Genomic DNA, 25,552 nt, shown 5'->3' on the forward strand with positions numbered 1-25,552 from the left:
GTAGGAATTAGATCTAGTATACAAGTTGTTGGAGTAAAGTAAAAGACTCCAGCGTCTCTGCAGTGGTTATACTGCACTCTAGATCTAGATTAGGATTATAGGACACTGCACTTGTTAGCTGCGCAGTAATGGGATGTTAATGGGTTAATTAGTTGGATCAGGTGTGTTTGATGCAGGAAAAACATTAAAATATACAGAGCAGTGAGAAACACTGCATTATAGAGTGGCCCCAAAATGTATTTGGACACTTTTACCACTTGACCATTAAACAGAGTGCTTCTAAAATGTTCAACAAAACATTAACCGTTTTAGAAAAACACTTTTTAAGCACATCAAACTGATTTAGAGAAATCCTAGAGAAGAACAGAGGTGGAGACACCAAAGTCTAGAACTGTTTTTCTTACAAAAGTATTCACTGATGAGATCGAACAAAGCAAAGGTATTTTGAATGCAAACCTGCAGAAGTATTTAAAGAAGTTGCTCAAGCGATGACAAACACAGCAACAGCCTTTTGAAAGGTCTTGACTTGGTTTGACATTGTTTCTTACACAATCAACTTACGTAGGTTAGGTATGGCACATACGTCCAAACACGTTTTTGGGCTACTGTACGTCAGGTATCTGAACCCATTTAAATTTGGCATTAAAAAGTCTGAACAATTGTGATTATACAGTCATCAGTTGTGTCTTGTGTGTTTATACTTTGTAAATGTGTTTTATTTGTTTATGCTCCTTATAATTGAAGCAGGATGTCAAAAAATGTTTCATACCTACAACAATATTTAAGAACAAAAAGCGGTAACTCACAAAGTAGAAAGTTTATTTTAAATCCATTGGAGTAATCACAAAGAAAAAGCTTGTCAGAAGACTACTTTAATTTTGGAGCTAGATATAAAATGTAGATGACTTTTTTTTTTATTCAGGTACAAATAATGTCCATCTCCCTGAAACAGGAAAAAGCAACCATTCAGATGTTAAGATGTTATGAATAATTGATGGAAACTCTACTACTGTTCAACTCAAGCTGTCCACTGAGGTTCCTGGATGTTCCGAGTCACAGCCACACTGCACTGTATACGAGGCCCCAAGGCCCTTTTCCATGACCTGCTGATAAACATATCAATCACCTGGCATCTCTCACTATGCAGGGGGTGGGAACGACAGACTTAGAGGTAGAAATTTCCATGACGTCTTCCTCGTCCGAGCTCTCTTCACTGGACACGTGGCCCCTGTTTTCAACCCCGTTTGTCCCCACCTCTTTCCTCGCCTGCCTGTTTGCACTTTTGGAGGTGCTGATGCTCTCCTCTTCCTCTTGCACTTCTTCATCACTGTCTGGTGCTTTGCTTTCATCATTATCATCTTCTTGTTCCTGCTGTTGGGCTGCATGGGTAGCTTTCTCCTGCTCAGACTGCTTGTCTAATATAAATATGCCCTGAGGACTGGCGTCCATCTCTTCCCCTTGTAGCTCCCCACTGCAGAAGACAAAGCACAATATCATTGATCTGTTAATTAATACTAAGAGCTTTCAAGTTTTATTTTGGCTCAAGATATGTAGAGGATTCCTTTCTTTATATTAGTGTAAGGCTAGACATATTTTGAGGTTCGATCTGAGTGTCAATTCAAAGGTCAAACAGTGTGTCACGTCACATCTCACAGTAGACACAGTACAAAGCGCTGCTGTACTACGTAGAATGTGTCGCAGTGAAAGCATCATAAACGTATTTTAAGGTTACTTTTACAGTCTACTCATTTAAAATAAATAAAACATTCAACTACATTTATCATATTTGGTATCAGTTTACTACCTTGTCACAAACTGGCTGTTTTCAAGCTAAAAGATACAAGAATAAAAAGGAATAAGCTACTAATGTTAGACAAGGCAACTTACCTTTAGCATTTGTCTTTTCACCTAAGAGACTAACTGCCTTTCTCTGTTTAAATTTCAAGCCACACTATCCACTATGGCTTTCTGTGGTCCCGATATGCCTTTACCTTAAATCAGGAATGGCAAAATGCTGAGCGGCACAAGCGCTGAGAACATTTGCGCATAGACGACGAATATCGGCTCTGGTGTGTACCTTCATTAAAAACAGTGGTTTTTAATTTCCGGACACTGCACAATGCGGCATGTCTGCTGTGAGGTGTCTTGAAGTCCAACTGTACTCTGATCAAAACTAGGCATCTGGGTGCATCCCATCACCGACAGCAGTTTTATTAGATTTAAATTTTAATATATCTGAACATTATTTTTTTCAACTGTATGGAACAATGTACTGAAATCATTACACCTTTATTTTATACAGATTTCAGTAATGCCCAGCTCATGCCATCTTCTACATGCTCAGAAATAAAGGCATGAAACTGTCACTGGGGCAGTACGCCTCTTGTCACTGGGGTGGGTCCATCAAGGGTTCATCTCAGTACCTTTGGTCAGGGAACATAATTGTTCCATAGTACATTAAAATGATGTTTTCTCCACACACCCCGTCTCATCTCCAGAATTTTTATTTTATTGTTCTGTTCTAAAACATTAGGTTATGAAAAGATACAAATATGTACTTTTCACCTGAAAAAAAACTTATTAAATGTGCACAATTGGACCTGTGCACAATCTGTACCTGCACAGAACCTTTATTTCTAACAGTGTAATAACAATTTCCCCACGGGAAATAAATTTCTTTCCGAATGTAAATAAAATGTTCTCTATAAGGGTATGTTATATGGCTGTAGCGACACAAATCTATTTTCTGTAATAAGAACTCTCAGATCGGAAATCTTTTTATTTACTTATTTTTAAAACATCACACTTCACTGAGCATGTGCATATCACTGCCATCATCCATAAACCGTGACGGACACTGTTAAAATGTCATCATGCATGTCCTTTTAGGGTACAGGTGTGTCACACTGATGACAGATATGGGTCACCTATGGATTACTTGGAAACGAGTACTATTCAAAGATTGCATCTCAATCAGAAGGAAAAAATAAGGCTTGTTTATGTGACCATAACCTCAGTTCATATTATCATTCTGAAATATACTGACAAAATCTTGCAATATGTTCACTTTTCATAGGGGAAATCATTACACCTTTTTTTTTTATACAGATTCAAGTAATGTCCAACTCATGCCATTTTCTACATGGTTAGAAATAAAGGCATCAAACTGTCACTGGGGTAGTACCCTGCTTGTCACTGGGGTGGTACCTTCAAGGGTACATCTCAGTACCTTTAGTCATAGAACATAATTGTACCGTAATGCATTGAAATTATATTTTCTAAGTTATATTGTCTCCACACACCCCGTCTCGTCTCCAGGCTTTTTATTTATTGTTCTATTTTAAAACATTAGGCTTATGAAAAGGTACAAATACATACTTTGCCACTGGGGAAAAAAACTTATGTAAGGTACACAATTGGACCTTAAAACAACTATTGTACCTTTGAGGTAACATTTACATTGTTTGGACCTTGATGAACAAAGAATGTACCAGCACAGAACCTTTATTTCTAACAGTGTACAAAAACAGTTGTTCCATAGTATTGCTGATTGGAAATGAATTTCTTTATGAATGTAAATAAAATGTTCACTATGTGCATATCATTGCCATCATCCATAAAACGTGATGGAAAATGATAAAATGTCATCACATGTCCTTTTAGGGTACAGGTGTGTCACACTGATGACAGATATGGGATCACCTACGGGTTACTTAGAAACGAGTACCATCAAAGATCGAATCTGAGCAAAAAAATTAGAAGAAGTGAGAAATAAGGCTTGTGTGACCATAACCTCAGATCATTACCTCATCAGTGCTGTTCCATACAAAAATTTAATATCTAAAAATATTCCATTGCTCGTACTTTAATAGTTGCATGCAATGAAAAAAAAAAGATAAATTGACTGTATATGGCAGTTACTCAGCAGATAAAATTTAAAGAGTAATGACAAGCCTACTTACTCTTTCATCATTCTGAAATATACTGACAAAATCTTGCAATAGGTTCACTTTTTTATAGGGGATTTTTATAATACAGACAACATAAAAGAACAAGACCACACAAGTAGTTTATTAAACCTGGCACTTGGTTAAACAGGTTATATCTAAATCTAGTATGTTATATTGCAACCACAAAGCTTCATTGTTCCCACACAAGAGCTGTCTGTTGTGGCAGCTTAGAAGGATGTTTAACCCATGTTGAGGAAAATGGCATTCATGCGTCCTTGGAAACGAAACCACTCGGATGCAGTGGAATGACTAATAGGCTACGTGCAGAAGCTAACAACAATTATGTCCTCATCAGTGGCCTTTAGTTGACATCTGGAATGTCTGTCTTTTAATCTCTGCTTCAGACAAAGCTATGTCTGGCATGGTGTCTGTTTAAAGAATGCTCCATGTCTGACTGAAACTGAGGATTATGCTAATCCAACTTATTGTTAACCCTCAAAACGCTATGGCAATTTCTGCTGACATAATTCGGACGTGGTAATTTTCACACTATAAAGCTTGGTCGGGGGGGAGCAGTGTGCTCACAATTTGACCTCAAACTCTGCCTACGAGCACAGCCATTGTCTCACAAGCCACTGCATGCTGTCGTTTTAATGGCTCCCTATCCAAACACCTGCATAAATTAGGACATGCTTCGTGTAAATGAAATGTAATGGATGCACCGGCAGTCAGGGGCTTGCTTTTACGCACTGAAAGGGATTCATATGCTGCCATTTGTAAATAATCAAAAAGTTTTTGAAGAAAAAAATCTGATCATAGCTATTAGCTGTTTGAATGATGACACTCAAGCTATCTTGCTATGGCTATCACTACAGCCTAGCCTAGATGTTGGCTTTAATAAAACAACTACACTTAAAAAATGTACTACGTTTTTAATGCTTTTCACAGATACATACAGATGACAGCAGAGAATTGCACTGCCACAGAATTTTATATGGGTTAAAAGCTTTACCAGACATTGTGTCCATTTTAATTTTAATTTAAAAAGAGTTTTTACCTGTCAAATACTGGTAAACCCTGATCTGTGCATCACGTTTTCAGATTTATATCTCTATACCTTATAAGTCATGTTGGGTTAACACGTTGAAAATCTGTGCTGCTGCCGTTCAGGTTTAGGAACTGAAGAGCAAGTCTGAATCTATTTCTTTGTATGATAGATTGTCTGCCTAGAACCTGCAATACGAATTTTGATCTCCGATCTCTCTCACAGTTTGAGTTTGGCAGTTTGACCAACAAAGCTATAAAGGTTATATGTCATTTGTAGTCACTCTAATCCTATGAATTAAAAAAAGAAAATACTTTGGTCTACACCAGTAAATCCTAGAAAAATCATTGCCAGATGAATCAGATCCGTCAAACAGTTCTTGCCACTCACATAATGTAGCCACCTTTGTCCTTTCATTTAAGCATAATGGAGTCAGTCAAAGGACATAGGCAGTGGGCAACATTTTAAGGGTTAAAAACTTTCTTGTAAAAGTGTGAGCTTACCTGTCTTTGCCTCCTGTGACTCGCATTTTCTGCCACATGTAATCCAAGAACATCGAGGACTGGAGCAGACGACTGATCCTCTGCATGTGTCTCTCTGCAAGGCAAAGTCAGAACAATCTGTCGGCACCAGTTAGCAATGCTGTTCCGCTAAGTGCATGAAATTCACTGTTTCTGAAATCCAGCATTATGACACCATCTCTACTACATGCTTAAGTGGTTTATCAGAGCCTTCTTAAGGAATTAGCAGCAGTTTGTTTGGTGTACATTACAGGGATTCACCATGGGTTACACCTGGCTACAAGGCTCTGGATTCAAAAGAAAAGCAGATGGAGCACATTTCATTGCTTTTAGTAACTTTAGAGCACAGGGCTGCAATTATTTGCACACAGGCCTGTTTGTGCCTGTCACACAAGCATGTAGAATCAGGTCAGAAATGATATTAGTAATTTTATTACTACAATACATGTTGACAATGTTGCTGTCTGAATAAAATCTCCAAAATGGCAACTTTACAGGACAATGAAAAAACGTTATTAACTTGTAACGGAAGTTGATGTAATCGTAATGTAAGTTTTGGACCTTTTCTATCTCTCTCGTTCATAAAATTCTAACACGGTGCAAATGGTAAATGACAAAAATGCATTCAGTCAAATCTGACTGTAAAATGAACACACAAATTTCACCAGCAGTTTTGTTATTCACCAATTTCATGGTTGGTATCTGTGTGATCAAATTAATGTCTGGCTGGAGTGCCTGTAAATTTGAGCATAACCATTAAAAAACCTGAAGACATGGCTGATTTGCAGTTAACTAATCAAAACGGTTATAAATATTATCTATAATACCACTAGTAAGAATAAAAGTTGAAAATAACATACAGTGGAGATTTATTTTGCATTTTAACTTCAACTCCTCAGATAAAAGTCATTAACAATGTAGGCTTATTAACATTAGCAATGTAGGCTCACAAAAACACTAACAGACCACAACAAACAAACAATCAAAGCGCAATGTTAAATAAAAATAGACTATATGCTGTTATGGACTAGTGCTTATAGTCCTGTATTCTACATTTTTTGTGTATTTGATTTTTTTTTCCTGAGGACAACTTATGCCATTTGTGTGGTTTTATGTATAATTCATTTTTACATGACCATTTCCAGCCTCTCTTTATTCCATAGGACTAAACAGGCTGTTTATGTTACTGTGCCTTTAAGACTGATATATGTAAACGAGCCCTTTTTTGAACTAGTATGACTTTAACTATGTTTACAAACTGCATCAAACTCTTTTGTTTGAAAACAGTTTTCCAAAATATGGACCCCTTAAATCAGGGTCCTTACAAATATTGTGCAGACCACTGCATGATCATAAATGGACACACATCCGTACATACACACACACTGACCAGTGTAAGGAATGAGGCCTTCCAGATGAGTACGTGCTCCCTGAAATTGCAGCAGATCATCAGGGCTCAGGTGGGTCAGCAGGACCTGCAGCACTGCTTGAGCATCCAGACAGCTTCGAGCGTTTGTGTTCCACACAACACAGTATCGCAACAGAGACTCTACACACATGCAAAAAAACAACACACTCACATTAGGCTAGGCTTACATACCTCATATTACAGCTCATATTACTGCGAATCCTACAATGTACAAACTACCTTATATTAATATAGTGACTGAAAACGATTTTGCTTCTAGATATTCGAAAAAACCAGAACAAAGAAATCCTTCTAGATTTAGTCAGAGAGCGCTGTGGGAGGTCATCCCAACCTCAGGCCCATTAGACTGTACAATAAAACAGTCTATCACCATCAGAGGTACTGACCACAATAATCTAATAATCAAATTATTTTTGGAGTTGAACTTCACTCTGCCTGCTATCTCACCTGCAACAACTTATACACATAGAACTTTCACTTACACTTGCATTCCTTTTAAATCTCATTCACGACCTCAATTTTAATTATATGCAAACATTCACTGTCATTCAAGCACACATTTGTAAACTCAGTTATCTTCTATCACTTTCTTTATTTTACCCACCTTTAACTTTCTCTTTTTCTTCTTTTCCTCGTCTTTCTCTTTCTTTCCCTCTTTTTTTCTTTCGTTTCTTTCAATTTCTTCATTTAGTGTCTTTCATTTCTTTTTTCATTTGTCTTTCTTTTTTCTATTTCTCTTATCCTTTCTTTCTGGTTTCTTCAATTTCTTATTCTTTTTCTTCCTATTTTGTATTTATTTTTTATTTTTGCATTTCTTTTTTCCCATTTCCTTTCTTTTCTTTCTATTTTGTATTCCTTTCTTTTTTTACTCTGTCTTCTTCTTCATTTATCTTTTTTTTCTTCTGTTTCTATCTTTATTTCTTCATTTAGTTTCTTTTTTTCCATTTTTTTCCATTTTGAATTCCATTATCTTTTATTTATTTCTTTACTCTATGTTCCCTTTTCCTTCTTTCTCATTTTTCTTTTCTTTATTTTTATATTTTTCTATATCTTTCTTTTTTCCATTACTATATATATATATATATCTTTATTTCTTCATTTAGTTTCTTTCTTTTTCCTTTCCAGTTCTAATTTAACTTTTTCTGTCTTCCTTGTCTTATTCTTTCTTTCATCCTTTCTTTCTTTCATCCGAACTTAGCCAGTGTAATATTAGAAATTTGAACACAGTTGATGACGCCTTAAGCTCACCTTTCTGGTCCTGTCGGAGCCTAAGAAGGGTCTTCTCCAGCTGCTGCGGACCCTCCTTATCCTGCCGGATTTCTGCCAACAGAGTGATTAAAGACCACCATCAGCATCATCAGAGAGTGTGACAGGCTCGGTGTCCCTGACATTAAAACTACATTATGCTTCTCAATCTGAAATACAGCAGATGTACTCAACTGCATTAGTGGGCAGAAATAAGCTCACTTTTTTAAAATGTGAAAATCACAATAATGAGAAGATGTGTAATCTGTGAACTGCCCATTTAAAATAAACAATTTGCATCAGAAGCATGAGTCAGTCACACTGACAGCCTTGATTTCCTGCTCAGACTAAAGTATTTTTGATACTGAAAAAACCATCGTCAACACAAGACTTCTGGCCGACTTCCCAGACGTGTCTCTGGAGTTTCCATTTGAGACGGAAGAAACTTCACTGTACTTCACTGTATTTCATCTCATTGTATCTGGCTATGACTCACTGTCAATAGGATCTTTAAGGTGTCAACAGGTGGAAATTGAATGATGAATCCCCCTTTATGTTGAACAGTCATCAGGAAAAGAGTAATTGTCTGAGAAGTCTTTTTCATTAGTCTATCAATTTAGAAAGCCAATCACCAATCCAGATTTTGATACAAGCATGCTTACTGACTCACAGATGCTAAGAAAACTAACATAGGTTCTGAAATTTGGTAACTCTGTAGTACTGAAGTAATTCAGTCCATACCATAAAAGTACCTAATTTCAAAACCCAGACTTAAAGGAAACCTTTTCCTGAACCTTTGGTGATATTACTAGCAAAGGAAACTGAAGTGCCACTCAATGTGTGTGGGCACTGGCTCGAAAAGACAAACATCAGTTGAAAAAAATGATCCATGACTAACAGATTAGTCAGACTGGATGGACCACAAAAATCCCACACTAACAAATTAAGATCATCAATTACAGTAACCATCCAAAAGGTCTCACAATACTGCTAATGCAAGCTTCAACCACATACCAGCTCAGGTTGATTGTTACTTCTTATATAAAAACTTTCAATAAACCTTTTTGTTCATAATTTTTTTTCATAACCTTTTTTATTAAAGGTTTCCATCACAAGAAGAGCACTTGACTTTGACTTTCCACTCCATTCTTCTTCTGGGAAAAGCGTAACCTACTCAGAATGAGATTCAAGCTGGTTGCTTGACCTGTTTGGCTGGTCACTGTCTGCTGCAGAAAACTTGCAAAAATGCCAACAGCACTAAAAGAAGCAGAAGCAACAGTTCCACTATTAACTTCCTGCGTCTGTCACACTGATACTCTCTGGCAGTGTGCCAGAGTTAGTAGTCTGAGTGCTGATGCCAGTACCTTTGATTACTTTGAGGACAGTGTGAGGCTGGTCCAGAGAGATGGCGATACCCAGAGCCTTTAAGTATTTCTTCTCATGGAGCAGATTGGACAACTCCTGCTGCCTGAAATGAGGAGTTATATCAATCAGAGCCATTTTATTTGCACTGGGCATCTAGAACAAGTACAAGGGGTGTAAAAAAGAGATGCTCCAGTTTCTACCCTCAAAACTAATTTATACAGCACAAACACAATGAGTTATGAAAGTGATCAGAATATGCAGGAAAAAATGAGATTTAGCATGGAGCAAAAAAAAATTATAAAATAAAGGTGAGCAACTTTCAAATGTTCCTTAGCATATAATACCAGGACTAGGCATACGTAATACTAAGGATGTTGCAATGCCAGCTGATCGAACTTATTTAAGCTGACTGCAATTTTTTCCACAGTTTCCAGATTTTTTAAGATCATATGTTTATGTAAAAAAGAATGGGTGCCTTTTCCTCTGCTGGACTGTGATAAATGCAGAAAAAGCATTTACTGGGACACAGAAGTTCTGACTTGTGCTATAACGCATTTCTCTACAGCTGGGAAGCCACCTGTAGATAAAAGCTAATCAATCAATTTGACCACTTTAGGCTTGTACGGTAATAGTTGCATACAGCGGCAACAAAGACAACTGCAGTTAATCACAATTATTTATATGGCAATTGTCAGCTAAATTTTCATGACAGTAACAGGCCTATTCATTTTTCCCAACATAGGGGTTGTGAACAAATATGTACTGTAAATCAATTACTTAGATTGTATGCCGTAAAAATGTTTGTGATATCAGACATACTGCCAAATTCTAATGCTTCTGCTGTCCTTTTAAAACACTCTGTGATACTCCTAAAACAGACAACCACAAAAGTAGAAAGGATGATTCTCCTGTACTACACAGGACACTTTGTATGTGTTCAAATATATTTGTCTTCTAAGAACCTGTTTGTGCCACTTATGCTTTTACCAAAAAAAAAAAAAGGCAAAATTATTGTTGCCATTTGTTTTTCAGTATTGTTCAGTACTGTAAACGCATTGTATCGTTGTGAAAAAGCCAATGTCCATCTAAATGTTAAGGTCATTTACACCTCTACCTAACACCCATTCCCAGCACAGTAAAAGTGTATGGCTTGGTTTCACAGATGAACTCATCAGACTGTAATTACAGTAAAGCAAGAATCACTTTGAACAGTCCAACTCTTAAGATGCGCCTAACACTGCAATGCTTTTGGGGATCCAGACAGGCACTCAAAATAAAACTGGTGTAACGCTGAGAGATAAGCATGCACAGTTGGCAATTTAGGATATGAAATCTTATGGAAATACGTTCACAAGATAAACAATATGAGCATATTGTTGCTGTCCCAAAAAAAAAAAAAAACACCCTTTTCTCCATTTTTATTTTTCTACATCATTTGAGCTCAGAAGCTACCCTTTTTATTGCATTAAAATTTCATGGTGAAGTGACCAACAGAAATGCTCCAAAATTGCTTGGAATAAAATCTCTTTACCCTTAATTTACATTAAAAGTAAAGAAAGTTTTTGCCTTCTCCTGTGAACTTCCTATTTTGGAGACATGTTTTTCTTTGGACAGAGACGATATGAAGAGCAAACCTACTTTAAGATCTGATCCTCCTGCTTCGCCTGCAACTCTGCTAGCTCCTCCTCTGAGACGTCCTGAAAGAAGATTAGAAAGAAAGAAAGAAAAAAAAAAAGAAAGAAAAAGAATGAATGAATCAATGTAACAGCTTTAGGGTCATCCTTTTCCACACTACGTACTGAGATCTGGACCACTCTGCTCTGCAAAAAAAAGTAGCTACAAAAAGTAATGAACAGCTTTGGGCCTTGATTTGAACAAACAGAATGAAGTTTTATGCAATGAAGAATTTCTTCAGAGCAATGATTTGGCCAAAAATAGAGTTTAAGCATTTTTTTACTTTTCCCTAAATGTATTTGATGAGCCAAGACAAGTTTGGTGTCTGATGTTTTCTTCTGTTGTTTAATAATGGAGCCATGAGGTTAATATAGCAATTAGAATAGAACTGTGCAAATTGCACGCATAAAACAACCACCTCAAACACTTATGTTCAGTTGTTAAGAAATCATAAATATACTTCTTTATGTGATTGCTGACATTGTTTAACCTATTTTTAAATATAAAAGTGGAAAAATTATGAACAAAACTCAGGGTGCAAGACGGTTGCTACAGCTGTTTTTAGCCCTGCATCATGCCTTGTCTATTTTTTTTTTTTATAGGTAACAGTTTGTTATCCAGCGTCAAAAGCCACAGGCAAGTGTGTGACGATTTAGGCATGCAGTTTGTCCGATGCTAACCTAGTGATTCTAAGCTTCCATTGTGTGCTAGCTACATTAACCTTATAGCTCAACATCACAGAGAAACTTCATATGGGTTGGTCCGTTCTCAGTGTGTATAAATGTGCAAAGCAGAAAATGTACTCAAATCCGTCTTCCCTGAAGAGTCAGAGGAAATTGTTTCAAACGTAAGGACTAGAGGCTTCCTCAGAAGGGCAACTGAAGTACTCATGCATGTATAATACTCTCTGAACTTCCCTCTGAGTGACACTAAGTAAACAGAAGTCATAAAAAACTGTTTGGGCCTAAAAAGACTTGAAAGAGTTCCCTTGGCAGTCAAGATCAAAATACTGCTGATTTATCACTTTCTACTTGTTTTCCTGCTGAGTTGATTAGCCAAGATGATTCAGGATACCATTTGTCAAGTGGCTCACACATTGTTTTCCTCAGAAAGTTACTAAGTAATCCAGCTACCATGTTTATGAAATGTACATTTCCCTGAAATTGTTATAGGGTACTTTTAAACCATCAACCCTTATTAAACCTGTTGGATATAAACATGCAAAAGCACCACTTCCTTTTTTAATCATTGAACAGAGGACTCTCTACACAGGATACATCACTGGTGATTAAGGCTGGAGGAAAAAAGTCACATTTTTTCCCAACAAATATTTCAATATTAAAAAAACTCTAGATAAACTAAAACTATTCTCAATGGAGTTACTGATCACTCAATGGAAATGGTGGACAAAGAGAGTTAATGAAGGCAGTAGTTAAATATTCTGGCTAGGGCTGCACAATATGGACAAAATAACATACTGCAACTACAGTATGATTTGCAGTACATTAAAACATGTATAGACTGGCCAGTCACTAAGTGGACAGAGACACATTTGCATCTGTCTATATCAGTACTGAAACGTCAGATGTTTTAATAAAAATTAACAAACGATACGGTGTGCAGCCCCATTGATCACTGAAGCAAAATTACCTTACTTGTTTTTGTTCAACCATTACAGTAGGACACCCTAAACAGACTGACCTTCCAGATCGTGATGTTGGAGTCAGCAGATCCAGTTACCATCAGATCATCGTTGCTGCTGCCATGCAGAGCCCACACTTTATCCTGGTGAGCATCAAAGGTTTTCACGCACTCATTGGTCTTAATAGTCCACAGCTTCACCAGGCCATCAGATCCACTACAGAGACAGACAGCGAGATAGAGGGAGATAGAGAAAGAAAGATAGTGACAGAAAGAAACAGAGATTCAATATTTCAATGCTGATGACCAAACTTCAGCTAGCTGCTTAGTCTCTTCCATGCCCAGGACCCCTCACTCCTATAGACAGGTTTCCTGTTAACAAACATTACTGGGTGACCACGCAGCCGGGAGCAAAACCGCTTTGGTAACTTAGCCTGTCAGAAGATTAAAGCAGTTGACTAACGTTACAATCAATGTAGATTTTGTATTGCTTGTAAATTCTTGTTGACTTAATAGTAAAATGCCATTTCAGAATTGGTTCTGTTTGTTTGTCATTCATTTGCATAATAATGTAACATTATGTAAAATGTTAGCTAACAATAGTTGACTATCAAAGTTAGCTCTTCAGGTCTCTAAGAACACCCCATTAAGTGTGCACATATAAACAATTCTCATACAGACGCTCAGTGGTTATACAAAGAAAAATCTGTGTGCATTAATCCTTAGATGCATGTAATTATGTACTTCATAATTACATGCTCAACTACTCCTTGTAACTGTTGCTTTATGCCCTGAAGAGTGCTGTTTCCTGCCATGACGAGTGCATGACAATGTGTACTATCCGGTGTCGACCAGAGGAGGATGGGTTCCCCTTCTGAGTCTTGGTTCCTCTCAAGGTTTCTTCTTGTTTCTCTTAGGGAGTTTTTCCTTGCCACTGTCGCCACTGGCTTGCTCATGGGGGCTCGGACCCGGATTTCTTTTTGTAATGCTCATTTCCTTGTAAAGCTGCTTTGTGACAACACCTGTTGTAAAAAGCGCTATATAAATAAACTTTACTTACTTACTTACCACAGTAACGGAAATTATTTGTTGAACACTACCATGGGAGTGAGATAAGGAATCTTCATACAGCTCATAACACTCACCCAGGATCCCACTGCTTACAAATGCCTGTATGTGTTCCACTGTAAGATAAAATAAGAGGAAGTGTGTGGCCTACCCAGAAACTAGCTGCGTTCCTCGACTGACAAAAATGATCTTCAGCACAGACGCATCGTGTCCTTCAAAGGTCTGGAGAAAGATTAAAAGATATAAAAAGTCAAGAAAAAGAATATATCAGAAAAAATGATTACATGGTTAACATTAAAAAGCAACAAATAAACCTCATACATTTTTTTACTTTTTCAGCAACTACTTATTTAACCTTCGCATGCTTCCTCTATGTGAATTACCTTGAGGCAACTGAAGTCATGTAAGCCCCACAGCTTGACTGAGCCATCAGCAGATGCAGTGGCCAAGACTTGGTCCACAGGGGAGAACTGGACACACCAGATGCCTCGGCGGTGACCCCGAAAAACTCCAAGCAGACTCATGTCCGTCAGGGACCACAGCTTAGCTGTGCGGTCCTGAGAGCCAGATGCCAGGAGTTTATCATTGGGTGAGACGGCCACGCTGTTCACATCCTGAAGAAAAAAAGGGAAGAAGAAAACTGAAAAATGAGTGCATGTGTTTTGGGGAGGAGGTTAAGAAAGGAATAACATGAATGAATAAAGAGCAAACAAATCATTTGTTCTTGCAATTTGAGATTAATACACCTTGCTCTGAAGGAAATGACACCTGAGACTATTTCCTTCTGGCATCTTCCTGAAAGTAAAACCCTAATGGGCCCAAAATAGGTCAATGTGGGACCCCATTGAGTCATAGTAAAAAGAATGCTTATGAGAATGACTAACCTTGTCATGGGCTTTCTCAGTGATCTGCGCAACGAGTTGGGCTGGTTCTTCGCCCACAGCAGGAAGATCGCCAGGAAGATCCCATACTTTAATAGTGCAGTCCTGACTGCCCGACACCAGGAAGGCCTTCTTTAACCTGCCCTCATGCAAAGAATGTGAGAGAGAAGGGTCACCTCAGGACTGTTCATCAGAACTCATGGAAAGCCACAGGATTGTGCAGCACAGTGTTTTCCCTGAATCCTAGATTCCACTGATCAGCTATTCAACAGGTCTTTACTGGGTTTGCCCAGGTAGGTTGAGACAGGGAGAACTGTGTAGCACTGCTGCCGTCACTTCCGAGATAAGAGAAAACTAACAAAGACATGCCGCTTTTATTTGATCCTCATAGTTCTACAACTGAATCATCACTGCGCAATGTAAATATTGTACTGATGACTGATCTGCAGCTAATATTAATTTTGAAGCACCATCACACACACATCTTATTCATGATTCACTTGTTACAGTTGTATTTCAAGTTACAAACTTTCCAAGACATTTACAAGAACACAAGAGCAATTAATGACGCAGTGATTATAGGGCTGAATGTTAGCTCGGAGTTAACTTGGAGCTCAGTTGTAAGCGATGGATGGCAAATGAGTCAAATTATACAGAGAAATGTAATAACTACAGTGGATAAACATGAAATGCGACACACAAAAGACTTTACTTTTCCACAGTGACATGCAGAATCTAGCCAAAATAAAAATAAATAAGAATACTCTATTACAGTGATTTTACATTGTTCACGAAAAATAGTACAAGAGGATTTGCATTTAATAAGCAAAATGTTAAATTCACATCAAAACTGAATACAGTTCACCTTGAAATGTTATGAACACACAGCTATAAAGTTTCCACAGTGTAATACTTCAAAGTACATGCCTCACTGAAATGGAATCATAACAGTGGAACAGTGAAATGCAATGTATCGAAGTCTGTAGTGAAATATCTCCATAGCTGTCACTACAATATCTGTGTTTCTCAACGACATATTCATCCACAGTTTGTGTTTTTGCTAGGCTTCTTGTTTGTGCATAAAAGCACAGTTTAGTTTGTTTAAGTTGTGTAGTATTACATGATGAGTGGGGGAGCGTGGATTTGGGTCTTTTTTGGGGGATCTGCCAAATTGTCTAATGTGTGTGACCCTAATGACAAAAATAAAAGAAATTCTATAAAAGAGTCATGCGCCATTTTTGAAATCTGTTTCAAACGTGAAGTGTTTGCTCAGCTTTAACTTTCGCGTCTGACCTGGAACAGGAAATGGAGCCCACAGCATTGGAGTGGCCATGTCCCTCAGCCACACAGCGCACGTGACCAGTCTCGGGGTCCATCCTCCATACTCGAACAGACTTATCCTGCACAAAACACAACACTCGCATATTCAGAGTTGAACCATCTTCCAGTTACATCCATGAACGTTTACTGCAGAACTGACGTTGTCATTACTGCGTATTGGTGTGACAAGGGATGGGCAGTACCGGAATACCTGTAACACCATTACATGATCAGTATACAAAAGAAAGGTTACTGTATTACTCTACAGGAGAAAAAAAAAAAATCAGTCATCAGAGTACATTAGAAAAAATACTGACCACTAGCACGATCACTTCAACTCTAATGATTCTTTTTTTGCCTGTATTTGTGTCCATAAGCTAAATTTGTATGTTAAATGCAGATTTTGTCATGAGCTGCAGCCTGTCTCACCCCTGCATCTTACATATTGACTATAAAGAAGGCAGCCAAGTGATTTTCAATTAATGGCATGCATGTACCTTGTCAAAAAAAATACACACTAGTGTACTGTATTAGTCTGATACAGACTAAGCTAAGCTGATCACTCATGAATGTGCCCACTACAGAGGAGACTGTTCAGTTCAATCTTCCAGAAAATGAGTTTAGTAACAGTGAGATTAATAACTCACACTGATTTATCAGTCTACTCAGGCTTCAGAACTTCAGAGTTGGTAAGGAAGCCATTTTCTGTGTTCTTCTTTAGAGCACATCTTTACACATCATGTGCTGACTTTAAAATATTTACTAAACAAGCGTTGATGGTATTTCTTTTAAAAATGGTATATATTTTATTTAGTGGGTTAGTATTCTCTAAAAGTATATGTAAAATATTTAAAAGGTAACTGTATTCTGAATACTGCCGTTACAAAATGTAACTTGGACTGAATATAGATTCTTGATTTCTGTATTCTGAATATGTATTCCATTAAATCCCAATCCTGCTTGTAACTGATTTTACTGATGAATTTATTTTTTATTTTTAAAGTAATTTTCGAATGTATGTTCACAGAACACATTTCTGTTTAACTTGTGTTTGGATGTCATCCCACAGAAATTGCTCTTCCCTGGTATTTATTTAATTCCATGACTCTAAAAAGACAAAGAAATTTAAAAGCAATGAAAAGTAATCAGATTATGCTACTTTAATTTAGTAATCCTTTGGATTAAGGCATACACTTTATTTTTTAAAAGATAATCAGTAATCTGTACCACAATCCATTTCTAAAGTAACCCTCCTAACGCTGGCTGTAACATAGTCACAATGTGACACTGTGATACTGGGATGCAAAAAATGTAAATGTGCATCGTGTAGATGTGACAATGTATTGAGGAAAAAAGGTAATTCTATTAACCACCCTAATCTAATGCAACTGCATTTCCAACAGGCTTGTTTTGTTTTTCATTAACACTACCGTCTTACCTTGGCACAGCTTGCAAACATGGAACGTTTTCTGAACACATCTAGGGACAAGACAGTGTCTACAAAACACACACACAGAAAAAAAAACACTTTAGAATTTGAAAAAGTGTCAACTACAACTGTACTTGCATCTTAGCACCTTATAAATACATAGATCCATAACTTATAGTAGTGCTGCCACCTGGTGGCTATTATTTACCTGTGTGTCCATACAGAATTTGGCAGCTGCTGGTGGCCAGCTCGAACACCTTGAGCTGCGAGCTGTTAGTGGCCACTACAATATGAGTGTCCTCTTTCCCCAGGAACCTCACATCCAGGATGTCATCATTGTAGCCCACAAACTTAACACAAAGAAAGACATCTTCATCACGACTCTCCAGATAAAATCAGATTCTGTCTTTATTACATTCCCATTATAACCTGATGTTCATTCATTTATATATTATTGTTTTCTCACTACAAAAACCTCAATCAAGAATGTTGGGGATTTAACAATCGACACTGGCAACACTAACAGTTTAGGAATGTTGGAAATTGTTATAATCCACTATAATGTAATTCAATAAAGCATACACCCATTTGTGAATGGCCCATATCATGGAAAAACAAATTTCTCTCATTGTTTTGAAATAAAATGGTTTGAAATAACATTCAAACACTGTTAAAGTTAACCAAAATAAAATGCTCAGGCTATTTTTAAATGTAAAAAAATGTCTTACTGTCTGAATATCACAACTGGTTAAGTAGGTTCTCCAGTTATATTTGTGTATTCAGAATATTTTTATTAATAACCCCAAACTGCACCTAAATAAATAGGGTGGGGGACGGGGGACGGGACGACATATGGGAGGGGGCAGTAAGAGAGGAGTCCTAACCTGCTGCTGCACACTCAGAGATGGCAGTTGGTAGAGCAGAATGTTGTGTTCAGCAGTGACAGTAGCCAGACGGTTGGACAGAGGCAGGGGCAGGCAGTAGACCAGGCTGAGCGGGTCTCCATCAGTCTGCTCCGGACTGGACACTGGAGCACTGGGCAGCGTCTGTGTGAACACACAGCGCGCTGTGCTCGACTCCCACACCCGCAGCACACCTACAGAGGACAACAAACCCATGAGTAAGTGCAATCATATGAGAATATACTTTACAGATTAAACAATAACATAATTTGTAAAAAGATCTGGGGCTTAAATGCATTTTCCTGTTATTTTTTTCTTTTCCCATGTTATGGGCTATCGGTATGAATTTCAGTCACAAAATTAGTAAAGCTTTTAATCGCTGACCAAACATTCCAAAAGGAACTGACCATGTCAATAACAGTATTCTCCCAAAGCCCATGCGTTATTCCCTGTAGGAACACTTCTTAGAACTTACAATCTTTATGCAGCCTTGTAAAAGAGACATTTCACAAAGGATTTTTAATGATCTTTGAAATGTTTGAACAACCAGCCCACATAATTCATCCGATTTCAGGTTCCACCCAACAGTAAATCATGCTAATCTGTCTTTGACAAACTCTCACTCGCTTGTAACTGTGAATGGAAGTCACACAACACTGTTGTTTTCGCATGTCTTCCCACTAGTTCTGTGCCAGCTCTGTCATATTTTCATAAAAGAATGCATTTTGTTTTTGTGTTTGTAATATTTATAAACAAGACTCTGTAATAGCCCCACAGACTGTCAGGTGCCCCCTTCCACCCACCCAGACTCTGTCTAACTCAACTCAAGCTAACCATCTGAATATATGACAATATCTCAGGACTGTCAATATCTACCACTCAACACCCTCATACATTCCTGGTAACAATTCCCTATATTTCCTATTTAAGGAAAGTAATTACATCATCCTACTGTCTTAAAACACTAAGACATTTTCTTTACGTCACATTTTAGTCATTCCAGTTGTCATTTTAACACTATGAAGTTGTCACGAACCAGTGAATACTATCATTGTATTGACTCCCTAGAGAAACACCTACATGTATTAGAGCATGTTTTATGTAAATGATATGTAAATTAGGTACTAGTAGGCTGGTGCTTGATTTCACGCACTGAAACTGATTCATGATTTGCACTCAAATCTCTGCTTGTTACATACATTGAACGCAGATTAGTTTATATGTCACTAAAGGCAATCAAACCAGCACTCTTTTACAGATTTTTTCAGCTATTTATTGTGTTAAATTTATTTTTGGGACATTTTACAGCTACACTTGTCTACGTCTTTCTGACTGTATGGTCCTGTAAACAAGGGCCATGTGTGTATGCTGCATCAAAGCTTTGGAGGAACGTAGTTCCTTTTCTTTGTTGTCTTCTGTGACATTCCTGTGCTTCACTGTTGGGGTAAGTGCTGTATAACATCAGGCTTGCTTTAGAACAATGGCTGCTGTGGTGCCTACCTTTACTGCCAGCAGTGATAAAGTGCAGGTCTTTACTTTTCACCCCAAGCTGAGAGCAGTCCTCATTTGCAGGGAGAACTACGACTCCCTCCACAGCCTAAACAAAGAAAACACATACATGTCCCTTATGAATGACAATTCTCCCCATTTCCATTTTTTAGGTGATTTTCATTTATAGCACACATTTAGAAGCTTAGGCTCAACACATGGAATTCTGAAGCAGCTCTGAAGGCAGTCTCACCTCATAGACAGGCACAGTCCTCTTTTCTTTCCTCTGTTTAAGGTCCCACACTGTGCAGATTTTGTCACGTCCAGAGCTGGAATCAAACACAGCATGCCTTGGCTCAAACATTCATGCAGCGAAAAAAGGTGATCGACCCATAAATCCACCAATGAATGAAACACTATTCTAGTTGGAGTAGTTTTACCAAAGCAGGTTCTGTGATGTAATTTGCATTGGTATAGGGATTTGACACACCAATTCTGATGGGACTGGACCACGTGATTTCCCCAAATTTCCACAGAAAGCCCATATTGACAAGACATAGCCCATGCTAATGCACACAGAGCATTACGCAAAAGGTGCCACACACTTCAAAACAATAACACACAGCACAGTTGTATATTATCAGGCTTTGTTATTTCCCTACTACTACTATTACTAAGGAAGCTTCAGGTTTAGACAATTACATTACTATTGTCAGGCTTGTGAAAACTACAGACATTGCAGATTCATACTGGATTAAAAATTAAAGGCTACATCTTCTCACTATTATTCACAACTACACTTTTCTTCCTATCCCTATCAAAAAGATCGTTAACCAAAATTGTTCATGCTGTAGCTGCCATATACCTGATCAGAGTGTGGCCGTCAGGGGAAAAGGCCAAGGAGGTGACAGCACTGTAGTGGCTCTCCAGCACACAGATGCACTTGCTGGTGCGCAGGTCCCAAATGCGAATGGCGCAGTCCAGAGAGGAGGAGAAAAGCTGCAGCAGGCTGATGTTTGGATGGAACTCAACCAAACTAAACAAGGCAAAAATGCAGAAATTGAGCACACAAGACCTAGACCTTCACCTATTTTGAGGCAAAATGAAAAGAAAAACCTTTATTACAATGTTTTGTTTTCTGAAAAACAATACATGAGGATTTGCATTTTAAAAAAAGCCAAATGTGCCACAACTGAACCCAGTTCACCTTGAAATGTTATGAATGCACAGCTATAATGCTTTTCACTGTGCAGTACTTCAAAATGAACATGCCTGAGAACAGTGAAATGCAATGCAGACATGAAATTGAGTTTGATGGAGTTGTTATACTGCATAGTGTCAAAAATATACACCTGTGCTTTGATTATATTTCTAGGTGGATTATATTCAATATTGACAAGAATTCAGAATTTTATAAATCCTCATGTTTTGTTTTAATACAAATGGGTCAAGCATCATGAAAACAGTGCAACAGAGATTTTGTTTTTGTCATATATTCAGCATGTCACTATAAAAAGTAATGTCATGTGTGCACTGTATTTTACAGTTTACCACTATAGTGATTGCATTTTGATTTGGCACAAATTTCTCTCCATATAATTTAACACCGGGGATTTGCGCAATTACACAGATAAGCATCTACATTATGGCTACACAAAGACAAAATACTAGTACTGCAGTTACATTGCTAGATGTTGTAAATGCGTATGCCTGCTGCCCAGATTTGGAATAATCTTCCAGTCAGTGCTCGAGACACAGACACAGGCTTGTTCAGTCAAGCTTTTGGTAATTAGTTCTTCCTGTTAGATAAAAGGTGCAGGGTTCATGGACATCGAGTATTATGGTAAAGTGGGAGTGTTGGTGCTGTCGTCTCGCTGCTCTTACACTTAGTTGGGCTGTAACAGCTTGACCTGCCGGAGTCTCTGCTGCACTCTGTTAACACTGTGTACTGTAATCAGTCTCTATTAACAGAACTAACTCTCTGTGTGTTTTCTTTGCTGAGCTGAATAACTGTCCATCCTGCGTGGTCTGATGCTGTTGCTCGCCAGGCTTCTGGACCAGTTCTCTGCTTTCTGCTGTACAACACTGTGCAAACATCACTTGCACTAACTGACCCTCCTGATGATGCTGCTGCTGCACAGACTCAAACTGTTTAATGATAGCCATTGCTTCACTTGTTTTTCCCATTTTTTGCATTTTACTATTTTACACTAATGTTAAAAAAACCTTATCCTCTGTTCATTTTGCTCTTCTGTTATTGTTTGCTATCCAGTGTTGACCAGAGGAGGATGGGTTCCCCTTTTGAGTCTTGGTTCCTCTCAAGGTTTCTTCTTCTCACTATTAGGGAATTTTTCTTACTACTGTTGCCACTGGTTTGCTCATGGGGGCTTAGACCTGGATTTTTCTGCAAAGCTGCTTTGCGACAACGCCTGTTGTATAAAGTGCAATATAAATACTTGACTAACCTTGACCTTACAACAGATTAAAAAGGCAAAAGTAAAGCAATAATGGGACATGGTTAAGACCAGCATGACCAGCACTGACCAAAACACTTTAGTGTGTTTACATGAATACAGCAAACAGTAAAACACTGCAATTGCTTCAACGGAATCTCTTATATTGCAGCTTTCCTCAGAGTAGTATTGCAAAATCCAATATCACAAAAACATTTACGCCTGTCACGATCATAAAAATTTAGCTGACGGTAAACTGCCACTTAAAAAAACTGCAATTTAAAATGTAAATGTGTTTTTTGTTTACTGTACAAACATAAGTTATTAACATTATTGCCCAACTTTTGTTGCTTCTTTAAGACTCATGATGTGTCTCAATAACTGTGACAGCCCCAATAACGATTAACACTATAAATCTGCTCTAATCTACATGTAGAAACCTGACTGAAGATCACTTCGACTAAAAAATTCTCATTAGGGGAGGTCATCACATTTCTCAGTCAAAAGAATTCATATTTTACTACTTACTGGACAACACCCGACGAGCCTTTCAGATTGTGTGTGCAGTACTGTTTCACTACATCCCACAGCTTTATAGTGCCATCACAACCCCCTAAAAAGACAGAGAAATGATCACAAAATTGCAATAATTCTGATTAGGTTTTATATCTGGACACCACTTTCATAACATCGGGATGAATGTTCATTTAAAAATTTCATGAGCAGCGTTTGGACATTTGAATACTTGTGTGTCCCACCTGTTGCTAGCAGAGTAGAGGTACAGTCGAAAGTCATGCTGGCCACAGGCACATTGTGAATGGCCCGCCAAGAGCGTGTGCACTTCTCCTGTTTCCAGTCCCACTGCTTTAGCAGCAGAGCCCTGCTGGCAGTCACCAGCATCTGCAAAAACAACAAAACAATTTCAAGGCCAGTCCTGCATTGCTACTGAGTGAGCAGAACTGTTACAACTTTACCAAGTGAAATTTGAAAAACGAGCAGATTTAAATAAAAATGTTTAAGGGTGTATTGATTTCAACACAGTATCAAAGAATCTGGGAAAAAAAAAAAAAATCAATGGTCAAAACAGCATATCAAAATTTAAAATTGTGCTGATATGCCCCTGGGTCTATTCAAAGGTCTTTCATCTGCCATCTTTCATGGAGACTGCTGTCAGTAATCACAACTAGGCATCTAGGTGCAACCTATCAAAGAACAGTGTCTCAAACATCAGGCAGGATATTCATGTAATATCTTTCTGTGAGGGAGGTTTCATAGAAATTAAACACTTCAGTCGTCTGGTTCCTATCACTACCACTGTGAATTATTTTAACTTAGTGAATTTCTTCAGAATGGTGCATTTCACATCAAACCACTCTGAATGACTTTGTTTACATCTTTAATAATTTAATCAGGCAGAAGTTTTGAAAAATCGGTGGAATTCCACTTTAACATCCCTCTCAAATGTTACGTGGTCACACGTGTCCCTGACCACCTCTAATAGTAGTTTGAGTGAAAAGAGATGCACCGGACCCTGCTCAGACGCTGTCTGCTTAGAATGAGAACATCCAAGAAGTATGTTAATATGAGAGACGAAACTGGCCTCAAAGTTCCAATTTAGGGGGATTGTGCTGTTATCGGAAACTGAACATGAAAACATGTTTGTAAAATATATATATACACACACAAACATATATATACATATGTGTTAACAACAGATGCAAGCTTGAAATACCTCATCATCGGGACTGAGGGAAAACGAGGTGATATCCTCTTGATCATCCTACACATAGAAAGACACATTATGAACAGCAAGCCATGCAAACCAATAGACAAGAACATGCAGAAACATCTTTCCTTATTTAACCAGACTGAACACACTTACCTGCTCAATGCTGTGAACAATTTTGCCTGTAGCAATTTGCAAAACGTTGACTCGTGGTCCACAGGTGCAGAAAATGTACTTTTCATCATGACTTATCTTCAAGATAACGAAAGCATAGGTGAGAAAAATTATTTTTTAAAAAATCACAGCGCAGCGAATCATCACTATATTTAATTTAGACACAAATGCATGTCGTTTTTGTCATAATGACATTGAAACTGAGGAAAATATTTTCTTGCAGTGTGAAAAAGTACAAACATTCTGCACATCCTTTTAAAACTGGCTTAGATCTACAAATATTGACATATGCATGGTTAATGAAATGTCTGTGAAGGTTGGACTATTCCTGGAAGAGAAAAATACTGAATTTTAGTGAATATTTTGATTGTGTTACGCAAATACTTTATACAGAAGTGCTGATGTACTCAGGTGATTCCTGGACTAAATATGTTTAAGAGGAATGTTCATTTGTTGTGCAAGTCTCTGAAAAGTGTGAAAAACAAGAAAGCCCAAAGACTGTTAACTTTAATGGACTGTTTTTTGGTTAATTGATGAAGATCCTCATTAAGATGCTTTTCATTTTATCCTGTTTGTTCATTTATTTACCCTTCCAACTGCTGTTTTACTGTTCAACATGGTGGTCTTTCACAGTTCTGTATGCAGTGTAAGCCTTGTGTGTCTGTACACTGACTGGCATATGAAAGAATAATAATAATGATAATAATAATAATAATAAATCGTTATTATATAAGCAGAACTTACCTGTACTTTCCCTCCCTTGTAGAAGGGCTCGATTTTGCTGGAGACAGCATAGCTAAAAACATAATATGATGATTAGTGTCTAAACGTTTCCATCACACTCTAATCTGGATCTGCGAGCATTTATTATCTCGTTCTCCATAAACTGAAGCATGTCCACAGCTTGGCTTACAGAACGTTATACTATCTGCCTTTGGCCCGAGAAAACAGGTTTTCTTACTTCGTTTTGAATCGCAGGTTGTTGCCAGCCATGCCAGCCTAAAGTCCTCTTCCAAGCTTTTCGTGAATAATCTTATTTACAATGAAAAAATCCTAATATTGCGACTTCATTTGAACAGAGTTTCTCCTCACACATGTACATGTGTTCAAGCGGTGGTCGCACAAATATGGCGTCACTAGAGCTGCGATTCAATCCAAAAATGAATCGAATCTTCTACTCCAAACAATCCAGAGTCGACTCCAAAGCAAAAAACAACCTGCATGAACCACTCTGTCATGAA

At 37.8% G+C, this 25,552-nt stretch overlaps 1 protein-coding gene across 1 annotated transcript; it reads right to left on the bottom strand.

Moving 5' to 3' along the window:
- Positions 1–798: 798 nt before the first annotated feature.
- Positions 799–25,431, bottom strand: tbl3 (transducin beta like 3). Its single transcript, XM_036590314.1, has 23 exons — positions 25,273–25,431; positions 25,056–25,107; positions 24,294–24,389; positions 24,144–24,191; positions 23,170–23,311; positions 22,940–23,024; positions 20,824–20,994; positions 20,212–20,287; positions 19,971–20,067; positions 18,453–18,664; positions 17,777–17,918; positions 17,578–17,636; positions 16,113–16,219; positions 14,823–14,958; positions 14,322–14,552; positions 14,090–14,160; positions 12,931–13,087; positions 11,194–11,252; positions 9,555–9,658; positions 8,194–8,265; positions 6,907–7,065; positions 5,499–5,592; positions 799–1,471 (listed from the first exon to the last, which is right to left on the bottom strand). Exons 1-23 carry the CDS (start codon positions 25,302–25,304, stop codon positions 1,123–1,125), a joined length of 2,751 nt encoding a protein of 916 aa, XP_036446207.1. The 5' UTR covers positions 25,305–25,431; the 3' UTR covers positions 799–1,122.
- Between the last annotated feature and the right edge of the window lie 121 nt (positions 25,432–25,552).

Source organism: Colossoma macropomum, unplaced genomic scaffold, assembly GCF_904425465.1.
Source record: "Colossoma macropomum unplaced genomic scaffold, Colossoma_macropomum, whole genome shotgun sequence".
Taxonomy (NCBI): domain Eukaryota; kingdom Metazoa; phylum Chordata; class Actinopteri; order Characiformes; family Serrasalmidae; genus Colossoma; species Colossoma macropomum.

Coding starts and splice junctions, on each gene's coding strand:
- tbl3 (XM_036590314.1), bottom strand. CDS start 25,304: ATGGCTGGCAACAACCTGCGATTCAAAACGAA. Junction 17,637..17,776: donor AATTCTGTATGGACACACAG/GTAAATAATAGC, acceptor TGTGTTTTGTAG/ACACTGTCTTGTCCCTAGAT. Junction 5,593..6,906: donor AGGCCTCATTCCTTACACTG/GTCAGTGTGTGT, acceptor TTTGCCTTGCAG/AGAGACACATGCAGAGGATC.